The sequence below is a fragment of the Sphaerodactylus townsendi genome, linkage group LG11 (assembly GCF_021028975.2).
Source record: "Sphaerodactylus townsendi isolate TG3544 linkage group LG11, MPM_Stown_v2.3, whole genome shotgun sequence".
In the NCBI taxonomy this organism is placed as follows: domain Eukaryota; kingdom Metazoa; phylum Chordata; class Lepidosauria; order Squamata; family Sphaerodactylidae; genus Sphaerodactylus; species Sphaerodactylus townsendi.
The window spans coordinates 25,838,306-25,856,873 of NC_059435.1; the positions used below are offsets into that span (position 1 = coordinate 25,838,306).

Genomic DNA, 18,568 nt, shown 5'->3' on the forward strand with positions numbered 1-18,568 from the left:
ATTAATAAAAAAAATTAATCCATTTTTCTCAGGGAATCATTTCCAAATGATCTCCAGTTCAATATTTTAATGAGATTCACTGTTGACCAGACGCAAACCCCCAGCTTGAAGGTAAGAACTTCTGAAGTTTCGCCGTGAGATGTGTAGAAATGCTACATGTTGATGTGTTGTATCTCTGTTTTGTAAGGTTTTCAATTAGTGGGTTTTGTTTTTATGAACTTTCAGACAGTCAAGCCAGCACTGCAGGACCAGCTTCGTTCTTTTTGGAGCTCCAAGGTTTTTGTCTGCATTATTGCCTTTTTTTTAACCTACTGTGTGTACATTTACACTTTTAAACATTTTATTTATATGCATCCATATGCAGCTACTAACCTTTGCGAGGAATTCTGAGCATGCGGTTGTCCAGTTGAGGCCGAGTGTTACACTTCTGCTAAACTTTTGACAGTAAACTTTATGCGAGGCCGACAAAAGAAGAAACCAATGAATGGCTGCCTAACACCGAGCTGGTTATGCAAACTCACTCTATCAAGTCTTTTCTAATGTTATGCTTGTGATTTCCCAACAACATTTATGAGTGTAGTGGCTCTCCTAGCTGAAACCAATATTCAGCTTCCTGCGGTTATGCAGTTTTTTTTTTAATATTCACTTTTTTCTGGGTGTTTTTTTTAAGTGGGCATTCTTTAAGCACCTGAAAAAGTGTCATCCTTTGGAACATATATGACAGATTACTGTCCTGTAAATTTGGCTTGAAAGAAACTGCAGCTTTATGTGTTGCAGATATTAAGAATGAAACTTGGGAAAATAACAAGCATATACAAAAACAGCATTTCCCCCTCTATCCTGCACGCATTAAATGTACACAGTCTGTTAGTAGCTTTTCACAAGGTGGCACACGCAAAAACCTCTCGTCGGTTTGCCTAAAGTACAGAATACTTCTATAGTATATGCTAAAGAGGTTGGGTTGTACCTATTCTTTGCAGTGGGAATCTTCTGGATTTTAATATAATGAAGGAGTATAACAAGGCTTTTATGTAAAGGTTTACATAATTGAGTTAGCTGAGTGTTGAGATTGCATTAGCTGAGTGTTGGACTTTCTGTGATAGCTAGAGAATAATACTGCACATTTCTACATCTGGCCTTCAAAGGCTTCAGTGAAATTATGAAATTGCTGCAGACGTATGCATTTAATAGATTTATCTCAAGACTTGGCGCATCAATGTTTTAAGGATAACTAAAAAGAGAAGAGGAGGTCAGCACTTCTCAGATACTTATCAGAATGGGAGACCTCTTTATAGAAAAGTGGTATATGTCTGTTTACTGTTACGTGAAAGGGAAATAAAGGTGATCCTCTCATAGTCTCTCTCTCTCTTGAACACACACATACACACAGACACACACACACATACACACACATACATACATACATACATACATACATACATACATACATATGATTCCTCTTTCATTTCTCTATAAAGAAAAATCAGTGCACCTTTTTGTCATTCCAGCCCTTGCAGTTGTTTTGTGTTACATACCACAAGGTGCTGCTTTAGCAGGAGACAGGAAGATCTGGGAAGATATCATTCTCTTTAATCAAAACAGAATTCATCAAAATCTGATTCCAAATTTCTCAAAAGAAGACAAGGAATGAATTGTTGGATTTCAGGGGAAACTGGGTGAAGAGTGAAGAGAATTTCCCTTAACGATGCTAAATCCTGTTGATTTAGAAAGTACAAGAAGAAAATGATTTTTTAAAAGCTGTGTTTCTAGAATTAGTATAGAATAAGCAAGCTGTTGTTGACACAGGAATCATTTCCCAGCTGAAGTAAAAAAAATAGGTGCTTACTGTTTGTGCACTGCAGACTTGTTCTGATGCCTTGTTAGTGGCACTGCTATGATTTTTAATTAGAAAGAGGGCAAATGGTGGTGACATGCAGCATTATGTGTCTTTGGTTACTTTAACTTACATTGATGTCGCTTAGGAGACACAGTAGTGATTATGAAAGACAAATACTCAGGTTGTTCTGTATTCAGAACACTTAGCAGTATCAAGTTATGGATATCAGAAAATGTTTATATGCTGCTTTAAAATTCAGAAGAGATTGATCCGTGCGTTCATCCAGTCCACCTGGCCATTTCCAGCAGCGGCCAGCCACATGCCTGTGAAAGGCTGTTAAGCAGGAGCAAAGCCAGCAGACCTCCTTCGTCATCCCTACCCCCACCCCAAGTATCCAGCCGTAGTATCCCGAACATGGAAACTGGTTGAAAATTCACTGAGAACAAATCTGCTTTTGTAAATCTATCTATACTAGTGGCCATCACCACCTCCTATGGTGCTGAATTCTGTGAATTGGCTACATGTGACTTGCAAAGCACATATCTGACAGATGTTCCACCTGAAATAGTTAGAAATAAACAACATGGGGTTTTATGGTGGAATTCTCAGGTGAAAAAGGAATACATGTACTTGTTGTCAGGCTGCAAACAGCATAGCCAGTTGCATTTCTCTGATCTCACTCGTTTTGGTGTGAAAAAACATCCCCCAGTTAACTGCACTTGTTTATTCCAGAAGAGGAAAAAATACTGAATTCTAATCATAGGTTTATGGTATTATAATGACTTGCAGTGGATTGAATGCTGATTGACCGGTCGACAACCAAGAAGTGGCTGTGCCAGTGAAACAGTGTTTGGGTGTTGCACAAGCATTTTCTCTGTTGTGCTGACAATGCCCAGTTATCCACATGTTTGAAATGTTTACGTATGCAGGTCAGGGTATGAATTTTTCTCCCAGTGTTTATGATGTAAAGAGTAGTAAAGGTGGATGACAATGCAGAGGGGAGCTAGCCAATACCAGATTGTCTTTTGGGTTCAAAGGCAGTTCAAGAAATTTGCAATGTAGTACTAAGAATAGGTCCTTGCTTCAGTTTAATGCTGCAGTAAATCCAATATCCCACCTGCAAGATAAACTTTGAACATTTATTTGTTTGTTGGACTGATTTTTACTGCACCCTTTCCCAATCAAAGTCAGGCTCATGGTGGCTCACAATCCATGAAACAGTAAACGGTTAAAATGGTTTGTAGTGCTACACTGCATAGTTACTATCTGAGAAATTTCCAGTATAACCCTTCTATAGTTGTTTGGCTTTTGACCAATATAATCATCAATATATAGACAGAGAGGTACATACATAGTTACCCATCTTCATATAGGAGTCTTTACTACTTGAAGAAGGGTTGTTTTATATCTCCTGCTAAAGCATAGCATGAGAAAATAAAACTAAATCTAAAGGTACTATTTCACTAGTGCAAGATGTTTTTCCTGCCTCTTGTGCAAGTAGGAGAATTAAATAACTACAAAACTGTTTATTTGTATTCCATATATTACTCCACTATTTTAGCTCACGTGAATTTTTCTGAAAGGTTTGTGGAACAACATTCCTGTCTGTGTTTTTTCTGTTCAGTCTTTTGTGTCCAGTCCACAGATTTTATGTATCTTTTACTAGAAAAACCATTTTCTGTAGTCACTATCTGCATCAAATACAAAGAAAACAATCCCTGTCAGGATATTAATGTTGGTAACTTGTTAACAAGTAAAATGAGTTATCTTCCATTCTAGCTTGGTCACTATTGAATGCCACATTTTTCTGTATGTCTTCCTGACTCTCCTTATTTTTGTAGGTAAAAGTTGCAATTCTTAAATACATAGAGACTCTTGCACAACAGATGGACCCAGGAGATTTTGTAAATTCAAGTGAAACTCGTCTGGCAGTATCCCGAATTATCACTTGGACGACAGAACCTAAAAGTTCAGACGTTAGAAAGGTGAGAGCTTGCCATAGAGTGTCTGGTTTTTTTGTTTTGATGCTTTGTTTGGGATCCTTATTTTTAATGTCAGTCTTCAAGTTATATTTTTAATATGGTTTGATTTTTTTTGTTCTAGGCTGCACAGTCAGTATTGATTTCTCTTTTTGAACTCAATACTCCCGAGTTTACAATGTTGCTGGGTGCTTTACCAAAAACTTTTCAGGATGGCGCCACAAAACTCCTTCATAACCACCTCCGAAATACAGGAAACGGTAGCCAGGTATTTGCAAGTTTTTAATGCATTGACTATTGAAATATCTAAGGGGTTAATCTAATAGATCTGAAACATGCTTAGATAGGATAAATGTATTCATTTGATGATATTAAGGAATTTTGTTAGTGAAATTACCTTTTTGGTTCAACTTTTCAATATTTTTTGTCAGACAGTTCCACTTTATTAACTGCTTTTTCCATAAAGTATGATCAAAGATGGTTACAACTGGGTTTTTTTTTCCATTACAGGGATCCATGGGAAGCCCTTTAATAAGACCTGTTCCTCGCTCACCAGCAAGTTGGTCTAGCCCCCTCACTTCACCAACTAATACATCCCAGAATACTTTGTCACCAAGGTAAAAAAATCCAAGTTGTCATTTATTTTTAGTAATTGCCAGCCAAGAAAAATTAATGGGAAACCAACTACTTGGATTCATTCCAGAAATATTTTTTAAAAAATATTTGCAAAAAATGTTTGTTTTGTAATGAATGTCTTGTTATCCAACATATGGAGGAGTCCTCTTTCCCGTGGATGAACTCTGTGGCTCATGCCTATTTATTAGGTATTCCTTCTACCTTCAAATACAAACTAGTAGTTTTATCCCAAGATGCTTTTCTCCCATGAATTCTCATGTGATGAATTCACACATTGGAATGTCTACTAGAGAATATTATCACTATACATAAAGGAATAGCTTTTTCCTTACCTTTCTTTGTTCCACAGTGCATTTGATTACGACACAGAAAACATGAATTCAGAAGATATTTATAGTTCTCTCCGTGGAGTGACTGAAGCAATTCAGAACTTCAGCTTTCGTAGTCAGGAGGATATGAATGAGCCTATGAAACGAGATTCAAAAAAAGAAGATGGTGATTCAGTGAGTATTTCTGAGGTTGATTGTCCGACAATAAACAAAATAAACTTTGCCACACACATGTCAGCTTTACCAGCACACAGACTTCATCTGAATAAATGTGTGTGCAGTGCTTCTTAGCCAAAGCAGTTTGAAAGTTTGCCTTTAATGTAAGTAGTGTGCAGTCATATAATATGTGCAGTTAGGAGATCAAAATGGAATCTGGAAAAGGCCTCGGCATTGCTCCCAAGTTGAGGTTTCTAACTATAAAGTGTGTAGGCTTTTCTTAGATGACATTTTATACTTTATCAGATGAATTAATCCTTAATAACTGCACTGTACTAGAACAACTGTCCCTTTTTTGCTTGGTTTGAATAAATAACCTCACTCTTCACTGATATAAAGATATCTAATTTATGAATCCCACGTTGTCGTACTTGCAGCTAATGGAGAAAAAAACACCTTTAGCTATAATGTCTTATAAGTAACTGAGCTTTCATGACTTCTGTTAAATATGTACCTGCTGTTGATTCACTACTAGTTATCTTGAAGTGGAAATCATGATTTTAACATACCATGTATGTCATTCCTCTGTGTAGATTTGCAGTGGGTCTGGAGGAAGTGGAGCTACTGATACAGGCCGAACAGCCCTTGACAACAAAACCTCATTACTTAACACAATGCCTCCTCATTCATCCCCACGGTCACGTGATTATAATCCATATAATTACACGGACAGCATTGGTTCTTTCAACAAATCAGCTTTAAAAGAAGCCATGTTTGATGATGATGCTGACCAGTTTCCCAACGGTAAGGGCAGCATGTTTTAAACCAGTGGTTCTCAACCTGGGGGTCAGGACCCTTTTGGGGGTCGAACGACCCTTTCACAGGGGTCGCGTAAGACTCTCAGCATCAGTGTTCTCCATCTGTAAAATGGATCAATGTTAGGGTTGGGGGTCACCACAACATGAGGAACTGTATTAAAGGGTCGCAGCATTAGGAAGGTTGAGAACCACTGTTTTAAACTGTAGAAGGGAGATGCTATGTGGAAAGAGTCGTGCAAGCAAAAATTAAGAGAATCCAGCCAATCCAATTTATTAACTGCTTTTTCCATAAAGTATGCTCAAAGATGGTTACAACAGGGGGTGGGGGGTTTTCCCTGTTGAAAGAAACCTTGGAATGGCAAACAGCTTATTGCAGAATTCTTGAACTGTAGAAATTCAAAACTTGATACACAAAATGTTTGATTTGAAAGCATAGACAGGCTGAACTATTGATTAAAATAATGAAATTAAGCTTAATTAGATCTCATAGACTCCTTTCCGTGAACCTTTCTCCCAATCTTGTTACCAACTAGAAGGCTAAATCAGGTTCCTTGTGGATATAATCTTGCTCACAGAGAGGCAATGTCTGTACTTCCTATAAAAACTATATTTGCTAATAGAACATTGGTGAAAGTAGCAGTAATTCCACAAATTATAAAAAACAAACTGAAAGTCACATTGGGCTTTTGATTATGTGTAACTACAAAATAAAACATTAGTTTGGTTCCAAATAATTTTAGTTTAAAGAAAATCAAAGCATGTTGGTAAAACCAGTCTGGGTTTGAGATCAGCAAAAGCAGTGCCATATCTTGCCATTAAAATATGTCTAGGTGAATGTGGGTTTGCTGTCCAAACATGTATTTGGGGGGGAAGACATAGATGGAAAGGTGCTTCATTTAGCATCCTTGCTTATCTGCTTAGCATATCAGAACTTTTCTATTTATAACATATTGCTCCAACTTTCCTTTGCTTTTTTTACTACTTCTGCCTTTACTCCTGTGCCTGTAGCAGCACTTTCTAGGAAAGTACTGAATGTTTCTTTTTTCAGTGAAAACTGAGTGCTTTAAAATATGAATGAATTATGTCTTTAGGATGCTTGAAATATCTTCAGCACAGTATTTTGCCATCTTTTAAAAATATGTACTGTCACGCCCCCACAGACCCTTTAAGATTTAGTTGCCCTTTATATAGAATGGGTTTAGCTATGTTTTGTATAGTATTCAATGGGAGGGAACCTAATTTAGTTCTAATTTAAGAAGCCTAGGGCTGGTGTTCTACGGCAGTTATTACCCAGCAACCCGTCTGGTTTTGGCAGTTAGGTGCCAACGGAAGCTGGGTGACAGCAACAAGTTAGACAGTCAAAGATGTTATAGACTCTCAGTATTTAGTTAGACAGTCAAAGATGTTATAGGCTCACAGTATTTAAGTTAAACAGTTATAGATGTTATAGGCTCACAGTATTTACAATAAGTTCCAGCCTCCAGAAAGTTTCTGCAACAAAGTAGCCTTTATTTAGTTAGAGCCGGGAGGAGTCAGGGTCTGTCAACGTTGTTACAATTAAAGCTTTAAGTATTGAACTGTTAACTGAGTCAGTGAGTCTTACATTCTGCTTTGGCCGGGTGCAGGGCACCTAAATAACCACCTGGGAACATGTACATTTCCTCCTCAAACTAAAGAGAGCAGGATTATTTATTGTTGCGGTCAGTTGACCCGTAAAACATACATACAACAGAAAAAAACCAATATCTGATCAACAAGAACAAGCAAATCAATAGATAAAAGAACAGAAGGGGTAAGGTTACATACATGGGGAATGACTGTTTGAAATCTCCGGTTTTTAATTCTGAAAACCTCTGCCAGAAATCTTGCATTCTCTAATGTAATTATGCGGGATTGAACTAAAGAGAGAGTTTACTAAATAACTACCAGCTCTAAATGGGTTAAATGTACCATCATTTACAGAAGTTTATGCAAGTCATCCTGAGTTTCTGTACAATTCTAAGATAAGCTTGTCCCAGACCTGAGAGTATGCCACATCAGAGCATGGGATAAGCCCAGGCAGCAACCCACAGCTACCTTCTTATCTGGAGACTTTTCCCCATAGAAGATTAATTACCTAAGATCTATGAAAACACTACAGGGTGGTGACAAAGATAATTTCAACATAATCGCTTCTGGTCTCCAGTCATGGTGTCTTGTCAAATAAACACGACATGGTTCATCCAGTAACCTGATCCATCCAGTAAACAGACTGAATTAAAAAAAATTGTATTGAAAGACAGGTTCTGGGAGTATAGCTCAGTAACTGTCCATTGACAAGACTGAAAGATGGCATCAAAACATCCTAAGATAGATGCTCCTATTCCTCCCTGCCCGCTGCTAAGCAACCCAGCAACCCATAGCAATTATCCTGAAAGCTTACAGATTTCCAGGCAGCTCACAGCTTACTTATGTCACTTTTCCCACTGCCTGGGTTATCTTGAGCTCCCATAGCTAGCTGCTTACCAGAAGCAAGTGAAAAGCAAAGTAGAAACCAAGCGAGAGCAGTTAACATAACAAAACAATCAACAGATGTCAGATTTTGTCTGGGAGACATGGCAAGATCAGGTCTGGGCTTGACAAAACAGACCAGAGCTTGACATACAGTCTGATTCATGGAGCTGCACAATGAACAATGATTAGGGTCCATAACAACATGTAGTGATCTCTGTCATTGCAATTTGCCACATGGCCAGTAGTCATCTAGATGCCCAACATTGTGTAGGTATGATCACAACATCCTTGGTTGTGGCCAGTGAGGGACTGTATAGCTGAATCCACTAATAAAGTTGATCCACCAAATAGGTCCTTTTCTCCACTAAGTTCAAATTGGTGAGGAGCAGATGGCTAAGATAGTGCTACATGCAAGTGATAAATCCAGATGGAATAGTATTCTGTATTGTCACACTAGAATTTGCGAGAATCAGGTTCAAATCCACTTTGCCACGGAAGCTTATTGGATGACCTTTGATCAGTCACACATACTCAGAATAACATCATAGGGTTATTGTGAGGATAAAGTGATGGAGAGGAGTTGACGTAAACCTTCTTGGGTTCCCATTTGGTACCAAAGATAGGGCATAAATAACATAAGCTCTGTCTTTGTCCTGTGCAATGATTGGTACACAGAGTACCTGGGAGCAGCAGTGGTGTAGTGGTTAACAGCAAGTGCATTCTAATCTGGAGGAACTGGATTTGATTCTCCGCTCTGCTGCCTGAGCTGTGGAGGCTTATCTGGGGAATTCAGATTAGCCCGTTCACTCCCACACACGCCAGCTGGGTGACCTTGGGCTAGTCACAGCTTCTCAGAGCTCTCTCAGCCCCACCTACCTCACAGGGTGTTTGTTGTGAGGGGGGAAGGGCAAGGAGATTGTAAGCCCCTTTGAGTCTCCTACAGGAGAAAAAAGGGGGATATAAATCCAAAGTCGTCGTCTTCTCTTCTTCTTACCTCAGAACTCCTAAGTGCATGAAGCATATCTCTCAGAGCCCCAGCAAGTATAGAAAGAGAACTTTTAAGAAGGGAAGGCGAAGAAATTCTCCAGCATTGCAAAACAGGAGGGTTCTTTCCATTGTTTTTCTTAGTCGGAGACCTCAGATGTTGGTTGCAAGAGACAAATTGGCTTATATGCTTTGTGGAGTTTCCAGAAATGTCACAGGACAGATTTCTAGACTCTCCTTACTACTTGGCATGGGATTGATTATGTGAAAGGGAATTTAAAATATTACTAACAGAGTTTGTCTCTATCATCTTGGGAACAGAAATCTATTCCCTCTTATTTCTTATCCTGAGAAAGATTGTAGTAGAAAGAACTATCATTATCATCATTTCCAGTAACAGACTACAAATTTGGATGCTGTGAAAGCAGTAAAAAGAGCCCCCTTGAAGACAATGTTCTCCTGTTTGATAAGAAGGTGGCAGCAGGGAGCAGGAGTGCCTTCCCCAGCCAATTTCAGTCTTCCTTGGGTAAAACAAACAAAAAATCTTATCGCTGTGGTACATGTCTTGTTAATATTTATATTAGATTGCTACATGGGGCTGCTTGTGAAGAGTGTCCAGGAGCTATTGTTGGTACAGTGTGTGCAATAAGAGTGCTGATTGGACTAACTTGTAGGGACTATATCATTCCATCTACATTGGATTCTGGTTTCAGTTCAAGGAGCTGTTGTCATCTTCAGAGGTCCTGCTTGGGTACTCTCCCTTTCTGAGGTTAGATATGTGGCTACCACAGAAAGGGCTTTCTTGGTTGTGGCATCAAAATTGTGGTCAGATATGTTTTTTTGATGCCTTGTTTTATATGTGGCTTGAATTGGGCCTGGGACCAAATTGCATATTGACTTTAGAAAGATATCTGCTGTTTCTTCCTGTCTTTACAACAAAGAGAAAACAGCGGGGGTTTTGTTCTATTTTTAATGAGTTCACATTATTTCTTTTGCATAGAACCTCCTCTGGACCATTCTGATCTAGTTGCAGAACTGCTGAAAGAATTGTCAAACCATAATGAGAGAGTTGAAGAACGAAAAGCTGCTCTCTACGAACTCATGAAATTGACCCAAGAAGAATCTTTTGGTGTTTGGGATGAGCACTTCAAAACAATTTTGCTTTTATTGCTAGAAACTCTTGGGGACAAAGAGGTAAAGGTATTCTTTATTGGGACTTGCCATTTTTTTACAGATGCAGGTGAGAGTGCTACATTAAAAATGATACCAGATATCACACGTTAAATTAAAAATTATACAAAACGCCACACGCTTGTATGGTAAAGTGTGTTGTACTGCCCATCACGAATGCTGTTACAGTCACAGGCTTCAGTAGGGAGTCTTATGTACCACAACTGCAGGGATGTTAGTTGTGGTAACTGAAGAGGGGAAAAAATAATATTTTCCAGCAATGGCATTGTTTTAGTTTTGGTGCTCAGGAATATGTGATATCTATTCCCAAGGCTCTATCATTAAGGAAGATGTCTGGATTCATGACAGCCAGTGAGTAATATCTACATTTTTACTCAAAGAAAAATTAAATTGAAAAGCCCATAGAGAACTCTTAAGAAATACTGGATCCTGCTATGGAAACTTGGAACTATAAAAAGGATAGTTCCGCTGTCAAAAGTAATCATTGTGAAGCTGTGTACAGAATACTAAACCAAATGTTTGTACCTTTTTAGCATGCGATTAGAGCCCTGGCATTGAAAGTCTTACGAGAAATTTTAAGGCACCAACCAGCAAGATTTAGAAATTATGCAGAACTCACCATCATGAAGACATTAGAAGCTCATAAAGACCCTCATAAGGAGGTAAGCATACAATACAGTGGCCTTGTGATGCTGTTCTTGAGCATTTAATAGAAATAATTGGTGCGATGTTCAAAGCATGTGTAAAAGCAAGTGGAGAATGCAGCATATCTGTCATAGAAATACCAAGTAAATTACTATTATTTATATAGTTGATTATGAAAAAGTTGTTGACCCCTGGCAATCTGACACTGGGTCTCCGTACCAGAAAATATTTCCAGCATTACAGATGTTTGTGAGGAGGGGCTAAGTCCCGGAGGGAGGTGATAGATCATCTCAGTTCCAGAAATTTTTGAAGCCATCTTATAATTTGTACACAATGCAGTTGTCTCTTCCACATCACTACTTTCCCCATTGCAGTTTTGCTATATCATGGGTTGGCATAAGAAATTAAATGGGAATTCGGGGGCAGTTTTGCAGAAGCGGCAGACATGAAGGCCATCAAACGACACAAAATAGTTTAGGAACTCAGAAATCCATAAAATATATTATAGTATGGTATAATATCAACATATGTTATCTTTTAATACCATAAGTAGACACCATTTCTTTTTAAAAGTTCAAATAAAAGAAAAAATTCAGACCTCTTCTCTGGAACAAAGAGTGGGCCAAAATATTTTACATGGATTTCCAGATTGTAGGTGGCACTGTACCCCTAACCCCAGCAATGTGGAGGGGATAGCAGTATTCTGCCAACCAGATAGATGTATTTGCTGATGGGGGGGGGGGGGCGGGGGGGGCATAATGAAAAACTCTGAGAATTATCAAAATGCAGTCTAATAAATGATGATAAATATTTCTTAGCCCTAAAAAAAAATTACTGGTCCTCCTGGATGGACAAAATTAGTTGGAAAAGACCCAAGAAGGTTTCTCCACACATGCTCCCCAGCAGTGTGGAGTTGCTTTGTGAGGACACTGCTTTGTGAGGACACTGCTTTGTGTCCAAACTACTCCTTTGTTTTTGCTTTCTGTGCACACATGCACAATTAAATGTTTGTCTCCTTATGCCCTAACATAAGAGTAGTAAGCTAAAACCTCTGCTGAGAAATCATGGATAAAGTTTGAGGTAAGGCCAAAGGAGCTTAAAGGCATAAACTCCCATCTTTTTTAAAGCAGGATTTTCCTAGTGATGCACTGTAAATATGGTATGTAGAGCTAAAATATAGAAACCTTTTTTTGTTTGTTTATGATAACAAATTGATCAACTGATGATATCAGCTCATATTTTAAGGTCAGTGTGTGATGAACACAAAAGTAAGGCCCCATCACTGTGACACTTGTGGTTAACTAAGCAAACCATGTCTGTTCTGATGAGAACGTAATTTATTCTGCATAAAAGAATTAAAACTGATCCTCAAAGTTTAACAACGTATCAAAGTGCAAGCTGAACAAATGCAATGTATGTGCTTCTGTTTGTGTCCTATTTTAGGTGGTAAGATCTGCTGAAGATGCTGCTGCTATGCTAGCCACGTCCATTAGCCCAGATCAGTGCATCAAAGTACTCTGTCCCATTATCCAAACGGCAGATTACCCCATTAATCTGGCTGCAATCAAAATGCAAACTAAGGTGATAGAAAGAGTATCTAAAGAGACCCTTGCTCAGCTCTTGCCAGAGATAGTACCAGGTCTAATACAGGTAAGAAGGTCTAAAACTGCATTTAATGAGTTAAAATTGGATAGTTTAGACAGTTAAACTATGTGTTAAATGTATTTCAGCAAAATGGTTTGTTTGGGACCATTGACAGGTAGCTAAATCAAGTAATTGCAAGAACCTGACTAATGGGTTCTATTGCAATATTTACCCTGGCTTCTTTTCTCTTGTTATATGAACTTACTAATGTTTTTGCTTTCCAGGGCTATGATAACTCAGAGAGCAGTGTTCGGAAATCTTGTGTCTTCTGCCTTGTAGCCATTCATGCAGTAATTGGTGATGAACTGAAACCACATCTCAGTCAACTCACTGGCAGCAAAGTAAGTTCAGACTTGCTGTGTTCAGTTGTCTATTTGGCGTTCAGTGATGATCTACAGATTTGGGGGATAGGCATCTTCTCCTACCTCCTCAGCTGTTTGGCTACTCTCTGGGAACTATCAGTTTGTTAGTGTGCTGAAGAAACCCATAGTAGTTGTTTGAAGTCAACTAAAGTTACAGGGCACTTCTTAGGGAAAATTGGAAGTTGCAGTCAATTTTCTTTATTTACGTTTAAATAAAGATTTCATTAACATCATATTGGCCATCTCAAAAACATGGTAATATTTATGTGACCAGTTTTAAAATTGATTGCATCTCTGGCATGTTAGAAATTGCTAATATTATATAGACAGAAAATAATGCAGGTAATTTCAAAATCTAATTATGTCCCACTTCTTTTAAATATAAAATCTGTTTGTAAGATCAGACTATTAGTTAGCTTTTCTAGCATTCCTAACATGTATGTCTGGATGTCTCCTTTTTAAAAATATAAATGGTAGATGATACCATTCTGTAAGTGTCCTTGCTCTTCCAAGTTCGCTTCTCGATCTTTAAAAGGGGTTTTTTTAGATCATTAGTTAAAGCTAGATAATTATATACTTGAACTACCTGCTGTCCTTTGTAGATTTATGAGGAAAATGTCTACAATAGATAAAAATAATTGTATTGTAATTATGAAAACAGGGTAGCTTCTCCATGCAAATAGAGTGCCATGTCATTCTCTAAATCAGGAATAAAAGATGGCATGCCAATCTGGTTTTAAAGGTTCTGCTGACAACTAGAATTCTAGGGAAAAGAAATTGGAACAGGTTACCATGTGGATAGTAAAATTACCAAATTCTTAGGATAACTAAAGCCAGATTCTTGTACAACAGACCCTGATTTACCAATGCAATGCTACAAGTAGGCTGAAAAAACCCCCAGTAATGCCAATTATTACATTAAGGTAATTTCTGTTAAAGCATTGTAACTTGTCATTAACAAGTGTAAATCTCATTTGAACAGTGTTAGTCTGCCTAAGAGTGCAGTTCAAAGGGGGAGGGGACTGAAACCACAGAAGAGGCAGTGTGACCCCTGCACCAGCATAAATACCACCTACGCTGGTGTATGGGGCATTTATACCGGCACAGGGACACTTACGCTAGTATTGGAGAGCCATGCAGTAGTGTGACACCCAGGCACCATTGCAGCTGGTTTGCCTATTCTCCTCCAGCGCTGGAGCCCATGCTGGTACCAAGGGGGCATTTCTGTAGGTGGAGCTGACTTTGATCAGTTTCCTGAGTCATTTGGGGCCGGGAATGCTCCTATTCTCTGGCGCACATTTATGCCAGCAAACTCAGTGGTTCAGCCCATTGTGCCACATAGACCACTTGCATGGGGGAAAGGACTGTGTCACTTTTTGCTTGCTAACTACGATGCAGCAAGCCTCTTGGGAGATTGTGCAACTCCATTACTCCCTGTCACGCCACAACTACCCTTTCCATAGGATTGCACGCTAAGTGTTCCCATTAATGATCTAAGATTGTTCCTTGCACTTTTTAACTGCACTGACTCTTGAGGAATTTCAAGCCTTCACTGCCCTCTCCCACCCATACTTACCACCTCCTTGGCAAATGTGATTATTATAAATATGAAATTTTGACTTGCTGTAAATATTCAACAAACTGTTTACTGAATTAAATCCACAGATGAAGTTGTTGAACCTTTATATCAAGCGTGCACAAACAGGCTCTGGAGCAGGTGATGCGGCTGCAGATGTTGCTGGACAAAGCTAATGAAGCCAGTTGGTCACAAAATAGGTCTTGTGAAGAAAAGACAAACAGTAAAAGGAAAAAACCTCAAACACACCTTTTCGGAAATCTTCACCTTCGTTGGAGTTTCTTTTGTTTTCTCCCCCCACCCACCTGTATGGAGGGCTGCTCTCAGCCTGCATGTGACTGTTGCAGTTATTTCATATCCAAGGGGAAAAAAGCAGTATTAATGTCATTTGATTGACACAAAATAAATTTTGAAATGTAATCCATCATGTTTTCTGTTCACACTCCTCCGTGTGTCTCCCCGATAATTTTCACCAGTGTTACTGTACATTTTAATTTTTAAAAAGCAAGCAAATTAAACCGGAATGCATTAAACTCTAAAAGTGAAAATCTAAATTTCCTTGTTTTTATTTGGCTGCAACGTAACATAGCTGTTCCTGTTTTTGTTAAAGTAATATCTTCTGAGCTGGGCAAGACAGGTCGGAACTGCAACTAGACTGTGTTTGGAAATGCATCCTCATTATGTATGTCAACTAAGATCATGTGAAGTTTGAAAGCGAGCGGTGCCCATCAATACTGGATTGATCCGGCGCTGGGGAAGCGCTTGTACTTCACTGGTGGAATGTTCGTCCCGCAAATAAGAATACAGTACAAACGACTGAACTGCAGCCTATACATCCTTTTGTGGAAGGTGGCCTATGCAGAGTAAAGTGTTGCAGAACTGAGATTGAGTGATGTCCTGTTTTCCAGTAGCTGGTTAAACAAAGTCTCCTAATGGACATGAACCATCCTTATGACCGTTTCCTCTTTAAGCAGGATGCTTCAGAGTGGAGTGCTCTGCACAAGCATGCTCAGTGTGTATTTATCTCTATCACTAGAATGTTTCCTCTCAACCTAATTACTGGGGCTGCTAGTTCTATCATTTTAACCCATGTACGGAATATTTGATAGCACTGCAGAGATCTCCTTGGTGATTCACTTTTTTTTTTCTTTTTGGCAAGAGCTGGGGTTTCTGCACTGAATTTTTGGGGGGTTGGGGAAAAAAATTCCACAAGCACTATATCGACCTTCATACCAGTGGTTTGAGGGGTTCATTTGAACGATTTGGGAAAGCTGCACCAAATTTATTGCATGGTTTTCTTGAAACAGTGTCATCAAGATTTATCTGGATTGAGATGTGGAGATGTTTTCAGGTTGTTTCTGTAATTTTTTAAACTTCATTGTGAATAATGCTTCTTTGTATTTATGAACTTGTTAACAAGCTTCTTATTGAGAGATGGGAGTGAGATCAGCACCCTTCTCACAATGGCTAGAACATAGATGCTGTGGCCAGGGCTGCATCGTCTAGTTTTGGGGATTGTGTCCTTACAGGAGAGAACATAGCAGTGCCAAGGAGGAGGAGGATGATCTGTGCTAGGCTAAGATGCTCTCTACCTCTTCAGGGTGAATACTTTTGTCTGAGCTGCTACCCATAATGTCTTGTGGAAAAACTGTCTATAGAAATATTTTTTTATTTTTATTTTTTTTCCTTTGCTAATATGTATTCACAGCCCAGTTCTTTAACATGCAGCCAAATGCCATTTTTTTTTAAAAAAAAAGAAGAGCTAATGACGTTTTACTCTCTAGTTACCTTGAAGGCAAAGTCTATAAATGTGTGGAATACTTTCAGTTGCATAATTTAATAAGTCATTTTGACTCTGATCAGCGGTAATTGTGACTGGGAAAGATGAAATGTGGTTCTCGAAGAAGCAGTTCGCTATTGCCGAAAGGTGTTTATTGAGGGAAATATTTTAGAGATATATGTACAAATTTTAAAATTGTCATTATTCATCACTGGCTTTTTTTAGCAGCTGCATCAGAAAAATAGTCTCCCTTTACTCATTCTCATATGTGTAACATTCTTGTTTTCTATTGTTCTGTTGCATTGTGTATTTATAGTTCTATTACCATTGTGCATATACAGGCAATAAAATGTACATAACATTACTTGAAAAAAGTTAACTATGTATAGAGCCTTGTTTCTACTTTATTTAATAGAGTTTACTAGGCCACACTGAGTTTATAATAGTCATACTATGTCAACTTTCACAGTTGCTTTCATGGCACAGAAATGTGGATTTCCACTTTATTTCTTTTGGGAAAAGAACGTTTGAACAAATCCCAGTCAGTATTAAAAACAATCTAGGTAAGCATCATTGCAGTTGATTTAGAGAACACAAAACAATAACCATGACTTGGATTTATTTAAAATCAGCCTTTCCTACCCACATTTTCTCCAATCCAGCAAGAGATCCACATACCTGCACAGCCTTCTGCATACATTACATCCCCAGATAAACTGAGTTTCTTTAATGGGAGAAAATAGTCGTGACACTGACATTCCTGGCTCAGATTACTCACAGTTAATAAAATGAACGAAAATGTAGCTACAAAGGAAATTTCATATTGATTATATCCAGAAAGTGCCCATCAGAATTGTCTTTAATATATATTAACAAGTTTTTGGGTGGGAGGGTTTCCTTCCTTACTTCTTGATGATTATTAATTATTTCAAAAAAATGTATGCTACCTCTCCAGGGAACTTGCTCATTACCTTCCATTTAGTATTTTCGTTGAAGCAAAATGGAAAGGAGGAGTAACACAGCTTTGTTTCCTTCCTCTTTATACACTATACATTTCTAAAACCCTTTGAGCATCAAACCTGGGAGGAGGGGTAAAGGAAGTTAAAGAACATTGTATAAATGACATGAAAAACACCTGGTACACTTAAGCATAAACAAATTGAGCTAGACTGTGGTGATTATAATCAAACATCATAACTGAACATCATATCAGCCAATTCTAACATTTTAGGCAGATTCCAGTTATACATGAACTATGCTGCATTTGAGTCACTTTACCTAACTTTAGTATCATGGCCAGCACTTAAAAGTGTCTAACCTATCGCAACCAGAAAAATGTCTTTGTAGAGTTTACAAAGAAAGAAGTGGTACAGCAATTCACTTGTTTTTGCTGTGAGCTGGCATTGTTTAAAGCAGCAGCCTCAGCCTTCTCAAAACGAGGGCTTGCTGTCTAACCCCAACATGCAGAGTGAGACTGGCGTCTAATTTTTTTGTGTTGTATTAATTCATCTGTTCCCTACCCTTTCATTCAGATCCCTCTTCTAGCTCTCTGCACCCACTATTCCACTTCACTTGGAGATCTAGAAAAAATGAGTATGGGTTGTACCACTTCAGCCTGCAACAGGCCTGTAGGTTCACTTGATCACATACTCCTCAACAGAAAACACATTCCTACACACAAAGGCCTTCCCTATGACATGCTAGTTTTCTGGATGGACAGAATATTTTTGTGTGAAGGAGCAGTCATGAGTCTCTCTCAACCTGCAATCTAGAGTATGTGGTTCAGATACAAGCTTACTATCCCTCTTTCTCTGTTTTGATGTTTATACTTTTTTTTTCAAAGTTCAAAGAAGACAGAAATGGAGCACCTGAAGCAACTGACATTAGGTGTGCCACAACCTAGTTTTGAGTCTTGCCTCTATTGGTTGGACCAGTGGGTAGCAATAGTTCCAAGCATGGGTGAAAGCAAGCCTCTCCAGGTTGGTACACTGTAGCAGTAACAAAAGTAGCTGCATCGGAACTGCCATGTTCCGTTTCAAGTTAGCCCAGGGCGACTATAGCATACAAATTGAGTTATTTACTTCAGAGTGGGGACAGGACTCTGGGAACTCAAGCACAAAAACATAGATTGACGTTTA

General features: G+C 38.6%; 1 protein-coding gene across 44 annotated transcripts in view; it reads left to right on the forward strand.

Moving 5' to 3' along the window:
- The window catches only part of CLASP2 (cytoplasmic linker associated protein 2), a 140,642-nt gene extending 123,833 nt beyond the window's left edge, over window positions 1–16,809 (forward strand). For 26 of the 44 annotated variants that reach the window (XM_048511081.1, XM_048511087.1, XM_048511092.1 and 23 more), the window contains 11 exons: window positions 33–111; window positions 3,679–3,822; window positions 3,941–4,084; window positions 4,327–4,433; window positions 4,802–4,955; window positions 5,531–5,741; window positions 10,233–10,426; window positions 10,957–11,085; window positions 12,512–12,718; window positions 12,937–13,053; window positions 14,740–16,809. In XM_048511081.1, coding sequence (XP_048367038.1) covers window positions 33–111; window positions 3,679–3,822; window positions 3,941–4,084; window positions 4,327–4,433; window positions 4,802–4,955; window positions 5,531–5,741; window positions 10,233–10,426; window positions 10,957–11,085; window positions 12,512–12,718; window positions 12,937–13,053; window positions 14,740–14,826 — 1,573 coding nt within the window. In that variant the 3' untranslated portion in view covers window positions 14,827–16,809. Of the gene's footprint in view, window positions 1–32; window positions 112–225; window positions 277–3,678; window positions 3,823–3,940; window positions 4,085–4,326; window positions 4,434–4,801; window positions 4,956–5,530; window positions 5,742–10,232; window positions 10,427–10,956; window positions 11,086–12,511; window positions 12,719–12,936; window positions 13,054–14,739 lie in introns of all 44 variants that reach the window. The other 18 variants (XM_048511074.1, XM_048511073.1, XM_048511076.1 and 15 more) reach the window with 1 other exon arrangement.
- The last annotated feature ends 1,759 nt before the right edge of the window (window positions 16,810–18,568 follow it).